General features: G+C 34.2%; 4 protein-coding genes across 5 annotated transcripts; 2 read left to right on the plus strand and 2 right to left on the minus strand.

Moving 5' to 3' along the window:
• The first annotated feature begins 144 nt into the window (after positions 1-144).
• On the plus strand, positions 145-5,484 carry LOC120259865 (acyl-coenzyme A oxidase 3, peroxisomal-like). The gene is made up of 13 exons (XM_039267318.1): positions 145-700; positions 1,510-1,627; positions 1,716-1,823; positions 1,922-2,094; positions 2,195-2,294; positions 2,471-2,545; positions 2,662-2,792; positions 3,634-3,769; positions 3,848-3,967; positions 4,045-4,191; positions 4,277-4,381; positions 4,475-4,576; positions 5,014-5,484. The coding sequence occupies exons 1-13, from the start codon at positions 222-224 to the stop codon at positions 5,263-5,265; spliced, it is 2,046 nt and encodes a 681-aa protein (XP_039123252.1). The 5' UTR covers positions 145-221; the 3' UTR covers positions 5,266-5,484.
• A 153-nt stretch (positions 5,485-5,637) lies between these two features.
• Positions 5,638-8,974, minus strand: LOC120259868 (OPA3-like protein). The gene is made up of 4 exons (XM_039267320.1): positions 8,671-8,974; positions 8,202-8,336; positions 7,828-7,914; positions 5,638-6,077 (listed from the first exon to the last, which is right to left on the minus strand). Exons 1-4 carry the CDS (start codon positions 8,797-8,799, stop codon positions 5,916-5,918), a joined length of 513 nt encoding a protein of 170 aa, XP_039123254.1. The 5' UTR covers positions 8,800-8,974; the 3' UTR covers positions 5,638-5,915.
• Positions 8,975-9,832: 858 nt separating this feature from the next.
• Positions 9,833-16,117, plus strand: LOC120259866 (uncharacterized exonuclease domain-containing protein At3g15140). Its single transcript, XM_039267319.1, has 6 exons — positions 9,833-10,110; positions 11,329-11,531; positions 12,537-12,617; positions 14,359-14,484; positions 14,965-15,088; positions 15,256-16,117. Exons 1-6 carry the CDS (start codon positions 9,841-9,843, stop codon positions 15,454-15,456), a joined length of 1,005 nt encoding a protein of 334 aa, XP_039123253.1. The 5' UTR covers positions 9,833-9,840; the 3' UTR covers positions 15,457-16,117.
• A 2,750-nt stretch (positions 16,118-18,867) lies between these two features.
• Positions 18,868-20,489, minus strand: LOC120261848. 2 transcript variants are annotated; one of them, XM_039269853.1, is made up of 4 exons: positions 19,865-20,489; positions 19,700-19,786; positions 19,371-19,457; positions 18,868-19,292 (listed from the first exon to the last, which is right to left on the minus strand). In XM_039269853.1, the coding sequence occupies exons 1-4, from the start codon at positions 20,153-20,155 to the stop codon at positions 18,885-18,887; spliced, it is 873 nt and encodes a 290-aa protein (XP_039125787.1). In that variant the 5' UTR covers positions 20,156-20,489; the 3' UTR covers positions 18,868-18,884. The 2 variants fall into 2 exon arrangements, with proteins under 2 accessions (XP_039125787.1, XP_039125788.1); XM_039269854.1 differs by lacking the exon at positions 19,371-19,457.
• Between the last annotated feature and the right edge of the window lie 209 nt (positions 20,490-20,698).

Here is a 20,698-nt window from a genome sequence, read left to right on the forward strand (position 1 = left end):
TAAAGCGAGTTTCTAGAAGCAAGGTGATGGTCCAAAGTCTAAGACAATAAATAAATAGATAAATAAATTATAAAAATAAATAATCTCCTTATCCTTTTCATGCCACGTCATTCCAACAAACCAAGAAAACCAACTCGCTTTCGTTCCTTTCTTAGCTGCTTTGCTTCTCATCATTGATTGACCTTCTTCTTTCTTGCTCAAAACCCTCGATCCTCGAACCAATGGACCCAGCCGAGCAAATCTCTCGCAGGAGCTCCGTCCTCTTGCGGCACCTCCGACTGCCTACCTCGATCTCCTCCTCATCATCCTCTGAGCTTGCACCCATGCCGTGCCTCCATTACACCCCGCCCGAGATCTCTGAGAAGCCGGCAGCGTTCGATACGAAGGAACTCCGGTGTGTTCTCGATGGACACCATGTGGAGATCCGGGATTGGGTGTTCCGGGTTATGGAGGAGAGCCATTTGTTCCGGCGGGTGTCCTCTGGGATGGGTATTGTGATGCCGGATTATAATCAGACAATGGAGCAGCAGAGGGAGGCTACAATGAGGAGGATTGGGTATTTGCTTGATAAGAGGGTTTTTGATGGTTGGGTTACAAGTTTTGGGCCTGAATCGGAGTTGAAAAAGCTTGCGATGAATGAGGTCTTGGGGATTTACGACCACTCCCTTGCGATCAAGCTTGGGGTTCATTTTTTCCTCTGGTTTGTTTCTTTTTCTTTGTCTTTCTTTGTTGCTGATGATAATTTGGATGGATCCTCAACTCTGATGTTATCATTCTAGGTCGGATATACGATTATTCTAGTTTTCTAGTTCAGGAAAGATGGCTTTTTCTTTTTTTTTGTTTAAAAAAAAAACAAAATCAAATGATAAGAATTGGTGGATAAGCATAATATTGTGTTAGCGCTTGATGCAAGCTAGAAGAAAGTGGGGGTTTTCACTTTGAATTAATCCAAAGTGAAGAATTTTTTTTTTTTAGAACAGAGGTATGTTGTCAATGTAATTGAAAACAAGGAGAATATACAAAATGTTTAATGCCTAACTGTGGAAAACTGAACTAGCTCCTTTAGGTTCATTCTTTGTAACAAAACATGTTGTGATGTTCCTTCATAGATACTGGCCTCAACATGGTCATAACTATAAACTGATATAATTTGAAAGAGTTCCAATGTGCTAGACATTAAATAAGTATATTTCATGCATATATTCTGGCACATCTTGCTTGATGTAGCCCCCTGTTTAGAAGTATTGTTCATAAGCATGAGCGAACCATTCATGATAGTTTAAATGGTCTACATAACACAGTTTCTCCACTGTTTTGGAGGCCTGCCATGGTTTCTTGGAGATTATCAATTATTTGTCAGATATCAAGTAATTCGCTTGTGTGCTACTTTTTATTCACAACAACCAGTATGTCACACCCTACTTGAATGGCTTTCAAGGCTAGTGCAATTCAATTTTTTATACTAGTGTAGGAGTTGTTGATGTGTGTTTATATATTAATGGATAACAGGGGTGGTGCGATTCAATTCTTTGGCACAAAGCGTCATCATGACAAGTGGTTGAAAGACACTGAGAATTATTTGGTCAAGGGTTGTTTTGCTATGACAGAGCTGGGACATGGAAGCAATGTATGTGGAGAATGCATAATTTTGCTCATGATTTTTTGTTCCCCCAATTGTTTTCCGTTTCCTATTTTTTTATTTTGTTTGGCTCAAGGTCCGAGGAATTGAGACAATTGCTACGTATGATGTGAACAATGGCGAGTTTGTTATAAACACTCCCTGTGAATCAGCTCAAAAGTACTGGATTGGTGGTGCAGCTAAAGTAAGAGACTTACAAATTTATAATTTTTTGAAATATAATCATCCAGTTTTCCTTATGTCTACTACATGCTCACTTGGTCGTATATTAATCATAAACAGCACGCTACACACACAATTATTTTTGCTCAACTCCACATTAATGGAACCAATGAAGGAGTTCACGCTTTCATAGCACAAATCAGAGAAGCAGATGGAAATGTTTGCCCAAATATTCGAATAGCGGATTGTGGCCATAAAATTGGGCTAAATGGAGTTGATAATGGACGAATCTGGTAACATCATCTCTTTGATTTTTTTTTCCTTTCTGGGAACTATTTTGACATTTAACAAAGTTTAGTAATTATTTGGCTTGAGATCGGTCTTTCTACTTAGGTTTGATAACCTCCGAGTTCCTCGAGAGAACTTGCTGAATTCTGTCGCTGATGTAATGCCAGATGGGAGCTATGTCAGTGCAATAAAAGACCCTGATCAGGTTTCTTAATCCTACTTTCGTCAATCTCATATTCATCACTAAAATTTTGCCAATTGGTCGTCTTCGAACTACTTGCACAGAGAAATTATGTGGGAACAGCTTCAGATGATTGATTGTAGACCTAGTTAAATTAACCTATTTTAATTTTTTTTTTTAATTGTGCTTCTATGTTTCAGAGGTTTGCAGCTTTTCTGGCCCCACTGACATTTGGTCGTGTAAATATTGCTGTTAATGCAATCTACATATCCAAGGTGGCTTGTTTTAATATCTTAAAAATGATAATTTGCTTATACTTGGTAGTCATATTTATTAAGCTTGCTATTGTATGACATGTTAATTCCTGATCCATTTCTTGCAATACTTTCAGTTAGGATTGTCAATTGCCACACGTTACGCACTTACAAGACGAGCTTTCTCGACTACACCAAATGGTCCAGAGGTTTTGCTCCTTGACTATCCAAGTCATCAACGGCGTCTCTTGCCTCTCATTGCAAAAACGTAATAATCCTGCGGCAGTTTGGCAGATTAAAATGCCTGACTTTTATTAGCTTATCAAGGCATTCATTTCAAGATAATTTTTGGTAGTCCACATTAGCTTAATTCCTTAAGTCCATTTTTTCCCCGCTAAAACATCAAGATAGTGTTCAATCGTCATGAAAAAATCAAAAGATAATCACTAAATTATGACTGGAGTAAAAGGTTAAAGAGGAAAAAGGAAAAGATAATTTGTGATGCTTAAACAATGTTCTCTTCTGCATTTGTACCCAGTGATGTGAATGACATGTATTGCTCCCTACTTTTTTATTCTTAAGAATAGATGTGCTTTAAGCAAGGCAAGTTCAAGTTTTAGAATCTAAAGAAGACATGATTCCGAGCCTTTTGGAATAACCAAGGAAGTAGATTTGAGAAGTATGACATATTATGCCCATTCTCATCATGCATAGTCCATTGGGAATGAGCCAACTTGAATGGAATTACTCACTCTTTGAAAATATAAGTGTTCTTTAACGAGTTTAGATGTTAAGACTAGAAAGTATTATGTATCAATTTTCCATTCAATCCACCTTTGAAGAGTCATGGAAATATTCTGTACAAATTGAGTGCGCAGTTGTCAATTCTACCACAGACCTTCCTGCTTTGTTCTTCCTGTGCACATTCAGTCACTGAAAAATTTATCTGAACTCTCTTTTTTTGGGAAGTAACAAGAGTAGGGAGTTTTGGAACCTTGACTGTTGTTGGCACAAGAGCACATCCTCATTTCCTTATGGAGATAAATCTGCTTTCAGTTACCATAAATATGTTTTGTTTCCTAGTACTTATTTAGCTGTTTATTGTACAGATGTGCAATGAGTTCTGCAGGAAACTTTTTGAAAAAGCTTTATGTTAAGAGGACTCCAGCAACAAACAAGATTGTACATGTTTATTCCAGTGCTCTTAAGGCCATGCTTACCTGGCATAACATGAAGGCACTTCAGGTGATTGACACGTCAATTCTAAGTGCTTCACACTCTCTAATAAATGTACTCTCTCATTCTAGAATTTGCTTCTATCAGGAATGTCGTGAAGCGTGTGGAGGCCAAGGATTAAAAACAGAAAATCGTATTGGACATCTGAAAGGTGAATTTGACGTACAATTGACCTTCGAGGGAGATAACAATATACTTATGCAACAGGTAAATTTAATGTTGTCCATGGCTATTATCTAATCGTCGTGAATTTATGAAACTTATTATGGAGACTTTTGAACCAGGTCAGTAAAGCTCTTCTGGCTGAGTATATCAATGTGCAAAAAAAGAAGAAACCATTTGAGGGGTTAGGTTTAGAGCACATGAACTACCCTTCCCCTTCTATGCCATATAATCTCACAAGAGATGTTCTTAGAAGCATCAAATTTCAGGTACCTTTTTATTATTTGGTCTGCAATAGCATAAGATAATCACCATGAGCTTTTATAACTCTTTCTCACTCTCACCTTCCATCAGACTGACATATTCTGCTTGCGAGAGCGAGATCTGCTAACCCGCCTTGCCAGTGAAGTTGCTCAACTTCAAACTCAGGGTGAAAGCAAAGAGATAGCAATCATCCAAGTAAGTGTTTTTAACCTCATTCATGACCTCATTCATCCTCTTCTTCTTGTTCATAATATTAAGCTTTTATTGCCTTTTCCTTCCATATGAAAGAGCTATCAGCTTGCTCAAGAGTTAGCAAGAGCCTTTACTGAGCGCACAATCTTGCAAACTTTCATTGAGGATGAGCTCAACCTGCATACCGGCCCATTGAAGGTAAGTCTAGAGCTTATATTTGTGCAAATCATCATTTCTGAATAAGCTTACAATTGCTCAAATTGGCTGCATCTGCATAATGCTGGATCCGCTTAGCCAAAATAAAACCCATGGATCAATTGCTGGGTAATCAAAAGAAAGAAAGTCGTGTGATTTTTTTTATCTTTTTAGTTGCTGCATATCACATTTTTCTGCATTAGCTGATCATAAAAAAAAAAATCCCTATGTTTGGTTTTCCTCAGTTTCCCTCAAAATAAATAAATAAATCAATCTAGGTGAACATGAACAATTTTCATCATTATGCAAAATGAATTATGAATCGTTAGCACAGTTCAATTCATGTCATGTGATTTACTATATAATGAAAAGATGCTATTTGAGAAATAAATTAATTCATATGTTAGCAATTTTCAACCAACCATTGCTTATATTTTCAGGATGTGATGGGATTATTGAGGTCAATGTACGCACTGATCTGCATTGAAGAGGATGCATCATTTCTCCGGTATGGCCATTTATCACCTAGCAATGATGCTCTTGTTAGAAAGGAAGTCATGAAGCTCTGCAGCGACCTAAGGCCACATGCATTAGCAATCATAAGTTCCTTTGGCATACCTGATTCTTTCTTGGCGCCATTAGCTTTTGACTGGATTGAGGCAAATTCATGGTCACATGTTAACGCCAAATGAAATGTCAGCTTTTAGTCAATACTGTCAATAAGTCGACATTTACATTTCACCATACAGCAAGACTCTTAGATCAGTCTTAACAGTATGCAGTAAAAGTGTTATATGCCAGTAAGATCCAGACACTTATGCCCACAGACCACATAGGTGAGGTGCATAATTACTTGCCTGATTTGTACAATAAGTTTACAAAATAATTCATAAATAAAAGTTATTTTTTTATCTGAAAATAAGATGAGAGAATAGCATGTACAGAAGTCAACAGGAACAAATGGATGTTGTGGCCAGCAAATGGTATTGTGATTTCTGTGAAGTATAGATCATCAATAACCTTAAACAACATTGGTATAATTTTTCTTGATGACATAATGAGAATTCACAAAATTGACTTTCTTATTGACTTTTTCAAATTTGCTGTGTCAAAAATAATGTTAGTGGAGATCAATGTCCCCTCACTGGTTTACAGAAGAACAATACATGGGTGACGCATGGTGAAGTAAAACACATCACTTCAATCACTGGCGTTTACATTTAAATATGGTGAAAAAAAATGAAAGCAAAACTCGGTAAGGGCCTTCACAAGAATAAGGCATCAATATGCTCATTCTGTCGATGAAAATGGCCGCCAGCCACAACAAAGCAACTTAGAACAACTAAGCAGGTGTCGCTGACGTGCTGCCTTCTGGAGCATGGCTAGACCTGAAGCCAAGAACACCAGAAAGGCCCTGGCCCCTTGCTAGTTGCTCGATCTCATTGAGCTTCTGCTTAAGTAGTTCAACTTCTCTTGCTAGATCATCCTCTTTCTGCTTTAAAGCCTGAAGAGTGCAGCAAAACAAGGGTTCTAAAAGCTGATGAAAAGGCAATATTAAATATGTATTATCACACAAACCATTGCCTGCAAATCAAACATGGAATGACAGATCTGGATTCTGGTCCTAATTCCATCACTGTCTAATTTTCAGAGTTACAATTCAGACATCCTTTTGTAACATAAATAACATCCTTCTGGTGCAAAATTCTACTAGACACTCAGACATAATAATATTTGAAGTCTGATTTATGTTATGACACTAGCAAGTTAATCATTGCCAACCATGAGCTAATCAAGTAAAATTTGAAGTCAAATATTTTTCACGAATCCCTAAAGATAAGCTACCGTAGAAGGCTTGATTCTAGAAATAGGCGTCATGTTCCAGGTTACAATACAGAACTTTTTCAATTTTTCTTGTGCGGCACTACCATTTGAAAGTGTTTTGTTCACACAAAGTATTGGCCCTAAAGAACTCCTCACACTCATGGATTCGCTGATCTCATCCCTTTAGCAGTGTGGATAGCACCCACTCAGTCATGAAACCAACACATCCAAGTACTGGGTTCACTTGGTCCAAATTGTTAACTCCTTGATCGCTTGAAGCCAGCACATTCAATTGTTGAGTTTGAGTGATTGCAACCAGCCCATTAATCCTGTCCTTATTTTTTAATCTCAACCATCTACAAATTTAACTTCTTCCTAATTTCTTCTCTCCATCAAACCTCATCTGTCTCTCAACTTTCTTGGTCACAAGGAAATTATTTATTTTTCTATTAAAGAGCCCACATTTGACATCTACCTACTTCTTCCTCTCAGGAACCTATTAGTCATCCCTTGGCCACCTTTTCCATGTGTTATTCCACAAAACTACACTTGTGAGCTCCCTCATGGCTTTGAAGTCACCAGTGAGCTATACTGTACCCACTACTAGCTCAAGAGTGCCCGCCATACATAAATAATATAAAATTAATATATACCAATCTTAAATAGGCATAGATCAAATGATTTATTAGGACATACATCATCAAGATATGACATATAATGGTCACACATAATTCGATGGTGCCGATCATAGATGGCACAATTATCATATTCTTGGGTTTAGTCCGCATAAACCACACCTTTAACTTTGCACAGCGTATTTCTTCTTAATTTAAGATTCCAGAAGCAAGTTTGACAAGACACACTAGTTGAATGTTTTATTTACAGTCAATGTAAAGCTCTAAAGTGTGGATATAAAGTTATAAACATGCTTCTCAGAACATGGTTAAGAGCCTCTAAATCGTCTAGATGGTTGCATCACTATTTTCAAGGTTATATCCTTCTGTTATTAGAGATCAGTTTACAAGATTTTCAAGTTCTGATGTATGACTTAAGAATTCTCCATCTCTCTCCAAATATATGTATATATATATGGATGTGGTCTACTTATTTAGGAAAACTGCTTGCAGTTTCTCTTCTGTTGTTTGTGATTACAGAAAATAAACTTATGTTTAAATAAAATATTAGTTTTAAAATAAGAAAGCATGGTCAAAATTAGGGCTTATCAAACAGAGAAAAAAGAAAAGTAAACATGGGAAAATGGAAGACTAAAGCACCATATAGAAACATAGTAAACATGAGCACAACAATAAACAAAGCAATCAACCATGAGCAAATCAGAAACAGAACTTCAGTGGCATAAAAAGAAACTTTGCCCAAGAACTACAATAGAATAGAAACTCAGAAAAACTCAGAAAAACTCAGAAAATTACCTCAATTTCTTGTCTCCGTATTTCCTCTTTTTTAGCTTCTGATCTAGCACTTCTTTGCACTTCGAAGATTACAGCAGCTCCAGCAACCTAATATACCATAAAGTAAACATCCAAAGAAAGCAAAGTTTCAGAGCAATCAAATACTCAAACTTCAAATAGAAGTGATTAACATACTATCCATTGTATCCAATAGGCATACACTCATAAAAATCAGAATTTGCAGGAACATCAATAACCATCACCATCCCACGTCAATACAGAAAATCTTTTGACACTCGCGAGGTGACAATAGCACATTATTAACAGGAACAACAGTTAATCTGAGGCATTTTAATGAGAGCTAAAAAAACAATTATTTTCAGAATAATACTAACCGAGAAGACAAATAGTTCTCCAAGAAGATCTGCAGCAGCTTGAACAGCTTTCTCCTCATTCAGAGGACGGATAGCCACATCAGTAGCATGCCCATAAATGCGCCTTTGAATGGTAGTGGAAATTCTATGATTTGCCTGAAAAACACAACAGATAAACACAATTTCAACCTCAGAAAGCCAGAAAATTCAAAAGCATCAATTTTTTTATAATGCAAACAACAAGGTAGCTCAATGATGGCCATAAAAAAAACACTGAACTAGTTGGAGAAAAGTTTCAATTTTTATGCCAAATTCTATATCATTACCATTCACAAACTTAAATTATTTTTCCCACAACTCGTTCTCGAAGAATGAACACAAAATTAACCCTAGAAAATCAAATTGGTTGGCTAAAACCCAAAAATCCACAACTAATATCAACATTAACAGGATCAAAAACACAAAAGGAGGATTCAAAAAGCTCAAGTACCTGAGCGATGTTAACGATGAACTGGCGGAATTTAGGGTGGATTCCGGCCTCTTTCTTGAGCTTAGAGGCGATGGGTTTGCAGAGAGTCTTCAAAGCCAAGGAACCAAGCTTGACCAAGGGAAGGATCATGGTGATCTCTACCAAGTAAACGAAGTTGCAGGGCGATCCTGAGAACCAGTCCGGCTTCCTTCGATCCTCTCTAATACGAGTCTCCTTTCTTGAGGAGCAAGGAAGACGAAGTGGCCATCCTCCGCCTTCTGAGAACCATCGAATACACGAGAGAATGGGGTTCACTCCTTCACCAAATTTTTTTACCGCAAAGCTTATAATAATAATAATAATAATAAGGGAAAACATGCTTGGGCCTTGGACCTTTTAATAGGCCTTCATATAAATATAGGCCATCTATGTCTGTGAAGTACGAGCATTGTTGATTTCCGTTTTAATTTTTGCCGTAAACATTTTTTATGATATATGCTTGATAAAGCCAAAGGGTTTATAACTCATGGGCACTGAACTACTGCGAAAGACTTATATGCGAGAACTCATGGTCCAACTCTGAAACAAATTAGATGTAATGATGATAAGGGTCCCAATTGTAAGAGTAGGTTTGTGGCTCAATTCCTGTATTAGATAGTTGTGTTATAGATTAACTGTTTTGTGTAAACAATGATATCAATATTATGTATCAAATATTGGGTAAAGTATTTTTAAATCATACTTAATTTTATTATTAAATTTGTGATGCATATTTTTAAATTAAATCAAAATCTTATATTATATTTTTATATATTAGTTATTATGAAACTTAAAAAGAATACATTAGCCAATGAGTTTTAGATCTATTAACATTGAGCTTTTTACGGTAAATTATAAGTTTTGGGGAGAATTTAAAATTGAATCTCAAAACTCACATAAATTGAAATTACAAGCATGTTGAGAAAGCTTGTTGCCTATTTTGTGATATTAAAAAAATTATATTTTGTTAAAAACTATACAATAATAGAAATGAAATCCAGAAATAATATAATTAAAATGATATTAAAAAAATATATTTATTAATAATTAATATTTATTAATATATATTTTTTATAAAACTAATTATTGAATATTTATTTTAAAAAATAATGAAAAAAACTTTCTCGATAGTCGATAGCTTATGCATTCCTGATGGTTGCTGCCGACAAGACACTCCATCGTTCAAAGAAGGACATGGCGCTGCCGCGGTTTTCGTCCACGCTCATCGGCGCTCCAACCTCCACCTCCTTCTTCCGCTCAGTCCACCCAATCGCTCATCCATCGCTTCCTCACCTCTCTAATCGCGTTCTCGTCGCCCCCCTCGTTGTCCACAACCCCTCTCTCCCCATCACCACCGAAGCTCCCAAGACTACTCGGTGGAAACCCTTGTGCCTCTACCACACACATGGTAAGTGCACTCAGGTGTGTACCTAAACCTATGAATTCATGTTCTTCATTTCATTTGTGTGTTTGTTGTTGCTCTCTTTCTTAGAATGTCTCTGGAATTTGTGCCTCCAGCTAGGTGTTAATTTACAATGGTTAGGTTTTTTTGGTATAATTTGGGTTAAATATGAAGTTTTTCATCATATGTTGTTGTTTAATCTCACCATTGTTGGCAGTGAAGAAAATCAATATGTGAATGCAAATTTGTGCCTTTTTAGTTCTATAGGTTCTTATTGTTAGCATATGAGCCAAAAGCCCTTGAAAATGTTATTGTGGTATGGAAGGTCTTAGGAGATGTTTGGATTTGCTTTTGGGGAGGCCAGAAATCCTTTTTTTTTTTCTCTTTTCTTTTCTTTTTTATAAATTTGTGGGTAAGTTAAGACCTTTTAATTATTAATTATTTGTTTGAATTAGCTTCTTTCAAAAAGGAGAAGCTGAGAAGACAAGGAGAAAGGAATTTTTTTTTTTTTTTCAAAAACTAGTATTTGAAACTTCCTTGAAAAAGCTCTTTTGTAGAAGGAGTTTTGGTTACTGTCAATTATCAAAATGCCCTTAGTTCTTAACCCATTATAATAATTCTTGGAGAAATGAGAAAATACTTTTTCATTCCTAAATTCCAAAAACCCTAAACCATTATAGTAATAATATATCATTATTAGTAGTATTAGTAGTAGTACTACTACTAGTATTAGTAGTAGTAATTATTATTTTCCTTGTTATTTTTATTAATTCAATTTCTATTTTAGTAATATTTTACTAAAAACAGGACATTCAGGAATTTCTCAAGTGTTAACTATAAAATACTTATGAATGAACCTATCCAAGTACAAAAAGAATCAAAAGTCCTTAACTTACTTGAAAAGCTATTATAAACAAAGTTCTACCAACCTTGAAAAAAGCCTTTTTGTCATAAGCTGATCCAAACTAGAATAAGATAATAGCATCTTTCAATTGAATTATCTTATTCCAGGAAAAGGAGCCAAAATGAGAAGCCCAGTGTACTTTCTCTGAATTAGTAATAATATTGTAATGGCCAGGAAATGTAAAATTACTTATTTGGCTATTTGGAGGAAGCTTTGGAAACTCTTATTCAGGAATCTTACTTTGCTATGTTGTTAGAAGTTCTTTGTCCATGTTTTTGTATCCAGAATATGCTTTGTGCGGCACAGAGTTTATTGATTTTCTTAAATTTTGTAGGTGAATGATCCTTTGCACCTTGAGAAGTTCAATCACAACTATCAAATTGACCTCCAAGTGAATGCAACTGAACTTGATAATCTGAGGCCTCAGAATTTTGATTACTTTTTAGTCCTTGATTTGGAGGGCAAAGTTGAGATTCTTGAATTTCCTGTCGTGATGATTAATGCTAAGAATATGGAGTTCATTGATCTATTTCACAGGTGCCGTTTTCTTTGCAAAACTTACGTAAAGATACTTAATTGAAAAAAATTGTTTTTTATGTGTGAACCTAAATTTTATTCAGATTGCGATGATTTCTTTTACTTAGATTTTTCACTGAGGAAGATTGTGCTTAGTGGTAGGTAAATAAAATTGCATTATTCTGTCAGTGATGTAAATACTTATTTCATGACAAAACCTTTTAGAAATTGGATAAAGAATGGCATCTTTATAAATTTCACATCATGGAATGGTTGTTCTTAAGTATTTTTGTAACAAAGACATTCTGATGATTGTTGAACTGGGAGTGCATCCTGATTTTCACTTCGTGGACTGCATATATCTTGGAATGTCAACTTCACTTAACCATTATTTCTCATCAGATTACAACATCTTTGTGCAACTTCCCATTTTGTTATCCTTTAAATTGTATTATAGTTCATTGTTAATCGTCTGGTACAAATGCAACTATAAATTAAGATGACCAGGGGACTTGAAATTATTAGACCTATGGGCATATGACTGCTTTGGTTTACATATCTAGGAGTTTAGAATCATGACCCATGGGGAGATATGAGGAGTAATTCTACCTTGCCATCATCTAAGTTTTGGGTTATCTTTACTAGATATAATTAATTTCTGGCAGTCCAAAAACATAAAAATGTTGTTTCCGTGTAAAAACCTTTCTAATATGATCTGATACTATTGCAAGTAGTTTGTTGGAGTGTATGTTTTCTCGTTTCATTTTGTTTCGGTTTTTAGAGAAATAGTCTAATTGAATTTGATATGTCTAAAAGCCTTAAGATGCTGGGCCTCTAACAAATGGAAGTTAGTGGAATACATGACCATTATTTTGAATGGTCTAGCATCTTGTTGTTAATGCATTGTGCTGATAAGAAAACGTAAGTCTATTTTTCTCATTTTTTATTTAGTTTCTTCAAAACTGAAGTACATTTCACATGCGCAGCAGAAATTTATTTCTCCTTCTTTATTTCTCTATTGATTAGGTTTGTGAGGCCAGTTGGAATGAGCGAAAAAAGGATCAGTGAATATATTGAGGGCAAGTATGGAAAAATGGGACTTGAACGGTATGCTTTAATAGACGATACTAGCATAATGGCCTAAATTTGTAGAATTTACTGTGCTGAATTTATTTGAAAATTTTCTTTTCACATTTACAAACTCCAGCAAAATTAGCTTTGGTATAACATTACACCTTCCGAACGTCCTTGAAGTTATAACTGTTATTCTAATAATTCTTGCGATAGGGCAAGCTTCCATTCTATTTTGCCAAGTTTAATGGTTCTGTTTATATTTGTTATCTTGGTGTCATAACTTAGATTCTCATTTTTGTTAATTCCTTTATAGATTAACGTTTATCTTGACCGATTATGTGTTCCTTTTGCATCTGTTTTCTCATCTTTCCTGAAAGTGTATTGTTCTCAAGGATAAATTAAATCTTGAAAGTGCTTTCACATTTATTAGGCTATGTGAACACTACTTCTTTGACTTGTGTTCATTTTATTTATCAAGTTCTCACTAGACTAATTACTATGGGATTCGTGCTTTTTATTCCTTTATTTTGCAAGATAAATGAACATCTATTTTCTTACATTGAGCCTTTTTCCCCTTGAGAAATTCTTTTCTCAAGGTTTGAAATGTCAAAGTTAAGTACTTATTCATCATTTACCTACTTGTATATAGTTGTTATATTTTCATTTATAAACTAGTGCAATTAAAAAAATAATTTCCTATCAAATATTAAAATTGTATGGGAACCTTGTCCAAGAGAATTGGTGTCAGTGGATTGTGCCAACAATAAGTCTTCCTAAGCTTTCAGGTCATTTCTAAATTCATCAAAATGCATTTTTGTTTCACCTCTATTTTTTTCACAATTTTCTCAAACTAAAACCATCTCACACAAGTTAAACACAACAGGCATGTTTCAATAATTTTATTGAAGATAGTTAAATAAAGACTTTGGTACACATATTAAACTTTAAGCGCAATGAAATGTGAAATTGTATTCCTAACATTTTTCAACTTGATTTGATTGCAATAAGTGTTCTTTGGTCAGAATTTAATCATGTAAATGTAAAATGCTGATAAGCAAGCTTGTAAGAGACTTGTATTTAGTGTGTATAGTTCAGTGTATCATTAAATTTGTTACATATTAGTGAATTGTCTTATGGTTTAGAACCCATTCTTAGACTCATAGATTGTCAGTTAGGCAGCTGAATAGAGGGCCCTTTTGTGCACCTAAGTAAGTTCTTGTCCCTATCCTAAAATTGTGTATTTTTTTAAGTCTCCAAGTGATATCTCAATTGCCTCTCTCTTTAAGGCATGATATACGCATTCATTTCCAACCTCTCATCATTTGATTGCTCAAGAATGCTATCCATTTCCTTACTGGTAAAGCTGGATGTATAACCAGTATAAGTGAGATGTTTATCTAGTAGTGCAACCATTGAGTGTGAATAATGAAGAACAAGGGAAAAAATGTCCATGTTTTCTTTTTTGTGAACTTAACATTGTTGAAGTATGGACCTAATATTAGATATTGTATGTTTCGCTGCATTGGATTTGACTTGAAAATTTTATTTCATTCACAAATTACCTTCAGTCTTGGGAGGGGAATTGAAAGATGCCATTTGTTCCTCTTGGTAACCATTTTTATTTATAGCTCATTCCAATAAGCTACCTTGTATCCAAAGCTTAACTATTCATATGCAAAATAGTGTCCTTATGTAGTTGGGAGCTTTTCATTTTCAGTTTTTCTTTGATTATATGGAATTTAATTATGGCTGATTATTTGCTGGTTTATTTCAGAGTTTGGCATGATACAGCTACCCCATTTAAGGATGTGCTTCAAGAGTTCCAAATATGGATGGAAAAACATTCAATATTAGAAAAGGAGTCAGGAGGCCCACTTCATCGAGCAGCATTTATAACTTGGTTAGTTCATAAGCTATTTGAATAGTATGCTTTCCACATTAGTTTCTTGTTTCTCAATCATTATTCGAAGAGATTGCTATGTGGCCCTTCATTAAATATATGTATAAAATAATGAAATCATGAAAGAAGAAACAAGAAACTAATCCCACATTCTATCCTTGTTCTATCAAGGTCCAGCTTTGCCTAGCTGATTGATGGAAGCTGTTAGATGTTCTTGTTTCTACTTTTGATTGACTGTGTTTGTTTAACTTCTGTATTCTAGCTAATTGTAGTGTTTAACTTTGTTCCTGTTTACCTTTAATAAAGTAGCTACCATGCAGCTCCTTTTCCTCTCTAGATATGTATATGTATGTGTGTATGTACGTGTAAAATAATGTAATCATGAAAGAAGTATGGATTATGTACACACTGGCACAACAATGTAGTTTTTCTTTAAGACCATTTTTGTGAATGTAGTTTGGTTTTGTTTGTGGATGGCAGTGGGAATTGGGATTTGAAGACAAAAATTCCAGAACAGTTGAAAGTTTCAAAAATAAAACCACCCGCGTACTTCATGGAGTGGATAAATTTGAAGGACATATACCTCAACTTTTATAATCGGAGAGTGAGCAAAGTAAACTTCTATCAAGTTCTGTGTAAAAGCCTTAATTTTATTTTTGTGGTATAATAATTATTTTTGTTGTCAAATAGCTTGAATTTCACAATATAACATGTTTCATTGATCTCTACTTTCATTAGTTATTAATTTATTGTGGTCTTCTTGCATGTTAGGCGACGGGCATGATGACAATGATGAGAGAACTCAATATCCCTTTACTAGGAAGTCACCACCTTGGAATTGATGACACCAAGAATATAGTACGTGTTCTTCAACATATGCTTGCTGATGGTGCTGTCTTGCAGATCACTGCAAAGAGAAGTTCCTCAGTGACTGGAGATGTGAAGTTTCTTTTCAAAAACAGGATCAGATGATAGAATTGGTACTGGTTAATACTTCGCTTAAGTATCATGTTTGAAGAAGAGTTCCATTGTGGATTTGAAGAGTGTGCTTAGATGACTGTTTAGAATGAGGGAAAATGGAGAAGGATAGGAAAGGCAACTGAAGGAAAACACATTATGATAGATCTCACTTGAAAAAAAAGAGAAAAAAAATAATTCTGGAAATGATGAACTTGTTATGGACCATTGATGAACTAATCCCTTAGTCCAGCTCTACCATAAGATGAAGCACAAATTCATGCTGCTGTTTTACTGACAGAGGGAGGAGCAACAGTGAAGAAAACGACAAAGAAGCACTGAAATCACATGATAAGAGTTTGAGGGGGCATTAATTAAGAAGAGGAGGCCAAGATGGATATGGATTACATGATCGGAACAAAGCTTGACGTATACGTGTTCGTCAAGACTCGGGTGAATTAGATCCAAGCTGAAGCAAAACTGAAACCTAGATATTGCCCATTTTTTAAAATTTCAAATTAAATTTTCTTCTGTTTTTTTTTATTTCAAAAATTTAAATCCCTTTTCACCCAAAAATATCAAAGTAATCCATCTACGCTGTATAAAATACACATGCAATTGGTTATTAGTTATTACTTGCTATTTTCTGTAATAGCATCACACATCTTCTCCATAATCTTCTTCTTCATTGTCGTCTTCTTTTTCTTCTTCTCTTGTTTCTTCTCCTCCTCCTTCTTAAGTTGATGGCATCAAAAACAGTCATTCCGCACTGGATTTCAACGAATCAAGGAGGCACTCCCCTTATAGGAGATTGCTCTAGTGATCACATTAATGAGGTAATTGACAAAACTCTAACAAATTAGAATTTATATATCATTGGTTGTTACTAATTGTGATTATGTGCAATGGATTTATTAAAAATATTAATTCAGATTAATCCGGGTTTATAAATAATAAATATTTTGTACTTTTCTATTTTTCAAAAATAAAAAAATATGTGCACCGGTTAATTTTCAATCACCTAAAATATTTATATGTATAATATAATTAAATATCAATTAATACTAAACTTTTGATGATTGAATCGGTATAATTGGATTCAGCCTTAAATTTGGTTTATATTTTACACTATATATTTTTAATAAAGTCATCAAATATATGTTTATGATTTACCTCATATATATATATAGATATATAAATCATTATATATAAATTATAATAATTTATTATATGATATTAAAAAACATTGGGTTTGCCAGAGGATTACTATTATTTGTGGTAATTATAAATTATTAAAAAATTATTTGTTTGTTATATTTTGTCTATTTTTTTCAAATTGTTGCATATCATATATTTATATTTAATTATATATACATATATATATATATATCATGATTCATGAAAATCTAATAAAACTTTGATTACTGCTAGTTATGAATTTGTTTAGTGGATGAACTTAAAGGAATCTTATGTTAATCAAAGATAAAACATTGATAATTAGGAGATAAAAAGATTATTTGATTACAAAATAGTAGCATAATTTTCTAACTAATTAGATATTTGCATCATACTGAGAAGAAGAAAACCAAAGATAATATATAAATAATTTTACAGGATATAAAAACATTACACGTGAATCAAATACTTGGAAGTATTATAGCATGAATCAAGATTGGATTTTATTTTTTGAAATTCTCAAAAGAAATCCTAGATATGTTATATATAAGGACAATATATTATTTTTTTTTTTTTTTGGTAGAATGCCCTATTTAGTCCCTCTAATATAGTCAGTCTGTCCCTTTGGTCCCTCTAATATGATTTGGTTCTTGTATTTTAATTTTTGAGAAATATAAATCTCTCTCTCTAATATAATTTGTTCCTAGGAGGTTCATATGAGGACTTACATTTCTCAAAAATTAAAATACCGAAACCTTCTAGGAATAAATTATATTAGAGGGACCATAAGGACAGACAGACTAAATTAGAGGACTAAATAGGGTATTATACTTTATTTTCATTCTTTCAAGCCATACATTAAACTTAATCCCTTTGTCACTTTGATGCATGCAGGATGAGAGTCTTGTCTATGAACTACATAGATTTACATGAGTAAAACCAAGCTCACCTTACATCAAAATTAACAGTGATGCATCTGTCTCTATTAGAGGTGTTGGTTGTGGGTACATTATGCGAAAAATGTAGTGTGATTTTCGGCGAAGCAGTTAACTATAATGAAGTGGAAATGGTGGTAGAAGCATAACTTGTCGCAATTTACTTAGTATGCTTGAAAGCCCAAGATTTTGGCATTAAATTTGTGTGGTTGAAATCTGATTCACTTGTGGTATTGAATTTAATTAACAATGTTCATGGAAGAACACCAGGGAGTACAAGAGTATTTTGAATCAGATTTATATTGTTTTATCATCTTTTGAAAAATGGGTTGGCACTCATGTATGGAGAGAAGCAAATGGTAGATAGTTTGGTGAAAATGGGAGGCTTAGGAATGAATTTATTTTCACAATTGATGATGTGCCTGCTAATATTTTAGACCTTGTCGTTGATGATACATCAGGGAAATCGTATACTAGAGTAAAAACTCAGAGGAAGTCACCAAAACATCATGTTTATTGAACTATTTTTGAAAATAAAGAAAACCGTTTAGTCATTTAATCAATAATTTATGTATTTCTTCTTATTCAAATTATGAAAAAATAAATACAAAATTTGCATGGTATTAATTATTGATTCATTTGAATGGGAGGAGTGGTATGTGATTTGTGATGGGGGAGGAGCAGCAAGGTTTCCCTTCTGTTCTCATCATGCTGATGTTTTACTGACTGAGGGAGGAGTAGCAATGAAGAGATTTATTGGCAAGTCTATATTAATTTTGATGGTAGTGGGTATACGAAGAAAATAATCTGTTCATATTTGATATTCACTCCTCAGTATGTTGAGTTTCATTTGCCCCCTAAATTATGTACATCGGGACCAAAGGGGCAGACTGACTATATTAGAGGGACTAAATAAAATATTCTATCTTTTGTTTACTACTGGAAGGATCATGATTACAGTCATGTGTAGAAAGATCGTCAATTGAGTTTATGGTTTTTCCTTTTATGTTCTTATAGAATGATAATGTACATTTCCTCTTTTAAAGAGTAGAATGTGATCTTTCTCTTTAAATCAATATTCTCTTCTTCTGTTTAATTATGTGTTCTTTCGTTCTTAAATTGATTTGCATATATAGAATTACTGTAAGCTTACAAAGCAGAAAATGTCATAAAATGCTTGATTGGCTGTTTGGAAAATGGGTCCTACTTGTGTTCAGATCAAGTAAATATTCAGGCAAGTCATACTGATTTAGTTAGTATCCTTTACAAATAATGAATAATTTCGACCTCAACTAGAATCAAATTTGAACTGCAGGATATGAATGAGAGGTATCAACATTCCTGGCGAACATTGGATGCCAAGGCCCTCACCCAAGACCTGAGCTGCTTCTTCTTGTCTTCCGCTGATTTCTGGTCTGCCCATCTCAACTTTGGAGTTTCTGATCTCCTCAGGCTCAGTAGCCATGCTTCAGATAGGTATGGCTTCCGGGTGTTATTGTTCTCATTCTCATTTGCAGGCATCTTCTGCTGACGAAGGCCAGGGGCCACTTTCATTAAGCTGGCACTCAATTGCGAGTTATCAAACACAAAACCCAGGTCTTTGAATCCTTGTAACTCCTCCAATTCAAGGTCACTCAAGCTTTTCCACTTCTTCTCTTGAAATGCTTTTCTTAAACTAGCTTCATTGGTAGAAAGTTTTGGTGGCTTTGATATAGTCACACCCCTTTCAATTCCACTGCTCTGAAAAAAAAACAAAACTTTTGTCTTGAAAACTAATGTCTATTTCATATGCTTGGTCATTGTTATTGCTTTTCTTACCTTAGAGGATGGGTTGAACTTGCCATCCTGTTGCTTGTTATGTTCTTCATAATTAATAGAGCTGACACTCCTTGCAAGTCTAATGCTCTTAAAAAAAAAATAAAAAATAAAAAATAAAAAAAATAAAAATTGTTGCCATGAAAACTAATATAACCATTTAATTAATTTGCTGGTAATTGTTAATAGGTCTCTTATGGTAGAAGATAGATTGAACTTGGCATCATGTTGCAAGTTATTTCCAATGTTCTAATGCTCTGAAAATACAATTTTTTGCTGTAAAATCTAGTATAACTATTTAGAGTGCTTATCATTGTTGATGCTTCCCTTACCTTTGAAGATGGATTAAGCTTGGCATCATCTTGCAGGTTATGTTTAGCATAATTGATAGTGCTGATACTCCTTGCGAGTCTAGTGGTCTGAGAATACAATATTTGTCAAAAAGACTAATGATATAATTGCTTGAGATGGTGATCATACTTAAATGCTTCTTTTACCTTGGAAGATCGATTCAATGGAGCATCTTGCTGTAGGTTATGGTTGATGTAATTGGAAGACCTCAATACCTCTGAGGTTGGACGAGGAGGTAGAGATGGAGTTGTAAGTAAACTAGGAGCAGGGAGTAGATTATAATGTTGGAGTTTTTCTCTGTCTTCTCTTGTGGAAGAAGAATGAAACATGATCTTTGTTCCATTGACAATGTTGTTGAAGAACCAAAACTCATCAAAAAGGTTGAAAGCAAGAACTTCATTGGAACTACAGGATTTGTCTTTTGCTTCTAAGATCATGGCTTCAAGATAGCAAAGATCATAGAAAGATGAAGTATAGATTTTAGCATGAAAAGGAGGTTGACTGACATTTGATCCGACCAAAGGTTTTTTAGTGTCCTTTAAGCTAGATGGAGAAAAGACTGCATGTGCTTGTAGTTGCTCTCATGGTTTGTTTATTGTCATTAGTGATAATATTATTATTATTTGTTTTCTTTCTGCTTTGTAGATTAGTGTATAGTATTCACCTGGAATATTTGGATATAGAAAATTGGTAAATTGAAATTATAAAGAAGCAAGCTTTTTCTCTTTCAGGAATGAAAACAAGCCATTTCTAACATTCACTGTTTTTTTTTTCTCCAGACTCCTGCTCAGTTGAAGATTAACTTTCAAGGGATCAAAGAACGGAATGCGGCTGTTTTTATAGTAAATCTCACTCATTCAGATTAGAAGGATTGAAGCTTTATCTCTCATTGATAACATGGCTTTATTGTGGATCTAGGACTCACATGGTGGGACAGCTTTAATTGCACCATTCATCACTCTTATCTATATATATAATTT

The sequence above is a fragment of the Dioscorea cayenensis genome, chromosome 5 (assembly GCF_009730915.1).
Source record: "Dioscorea cayenensis subsp. rotundata cultivar TDr96_F1 chromosome 5, TDr96_F1_v2_PseudoChromosome.rev07_lg8_w22 25.fasta, whole genome shotgun sequence".
Taxonomy (NCBI): Eukaryota; Viridiplantae; Streptophyta; class Magnoliopsida; order Dioscoreales; family Dioscoreaceae; genus Dioscorea; species Dioscorea cayenensis.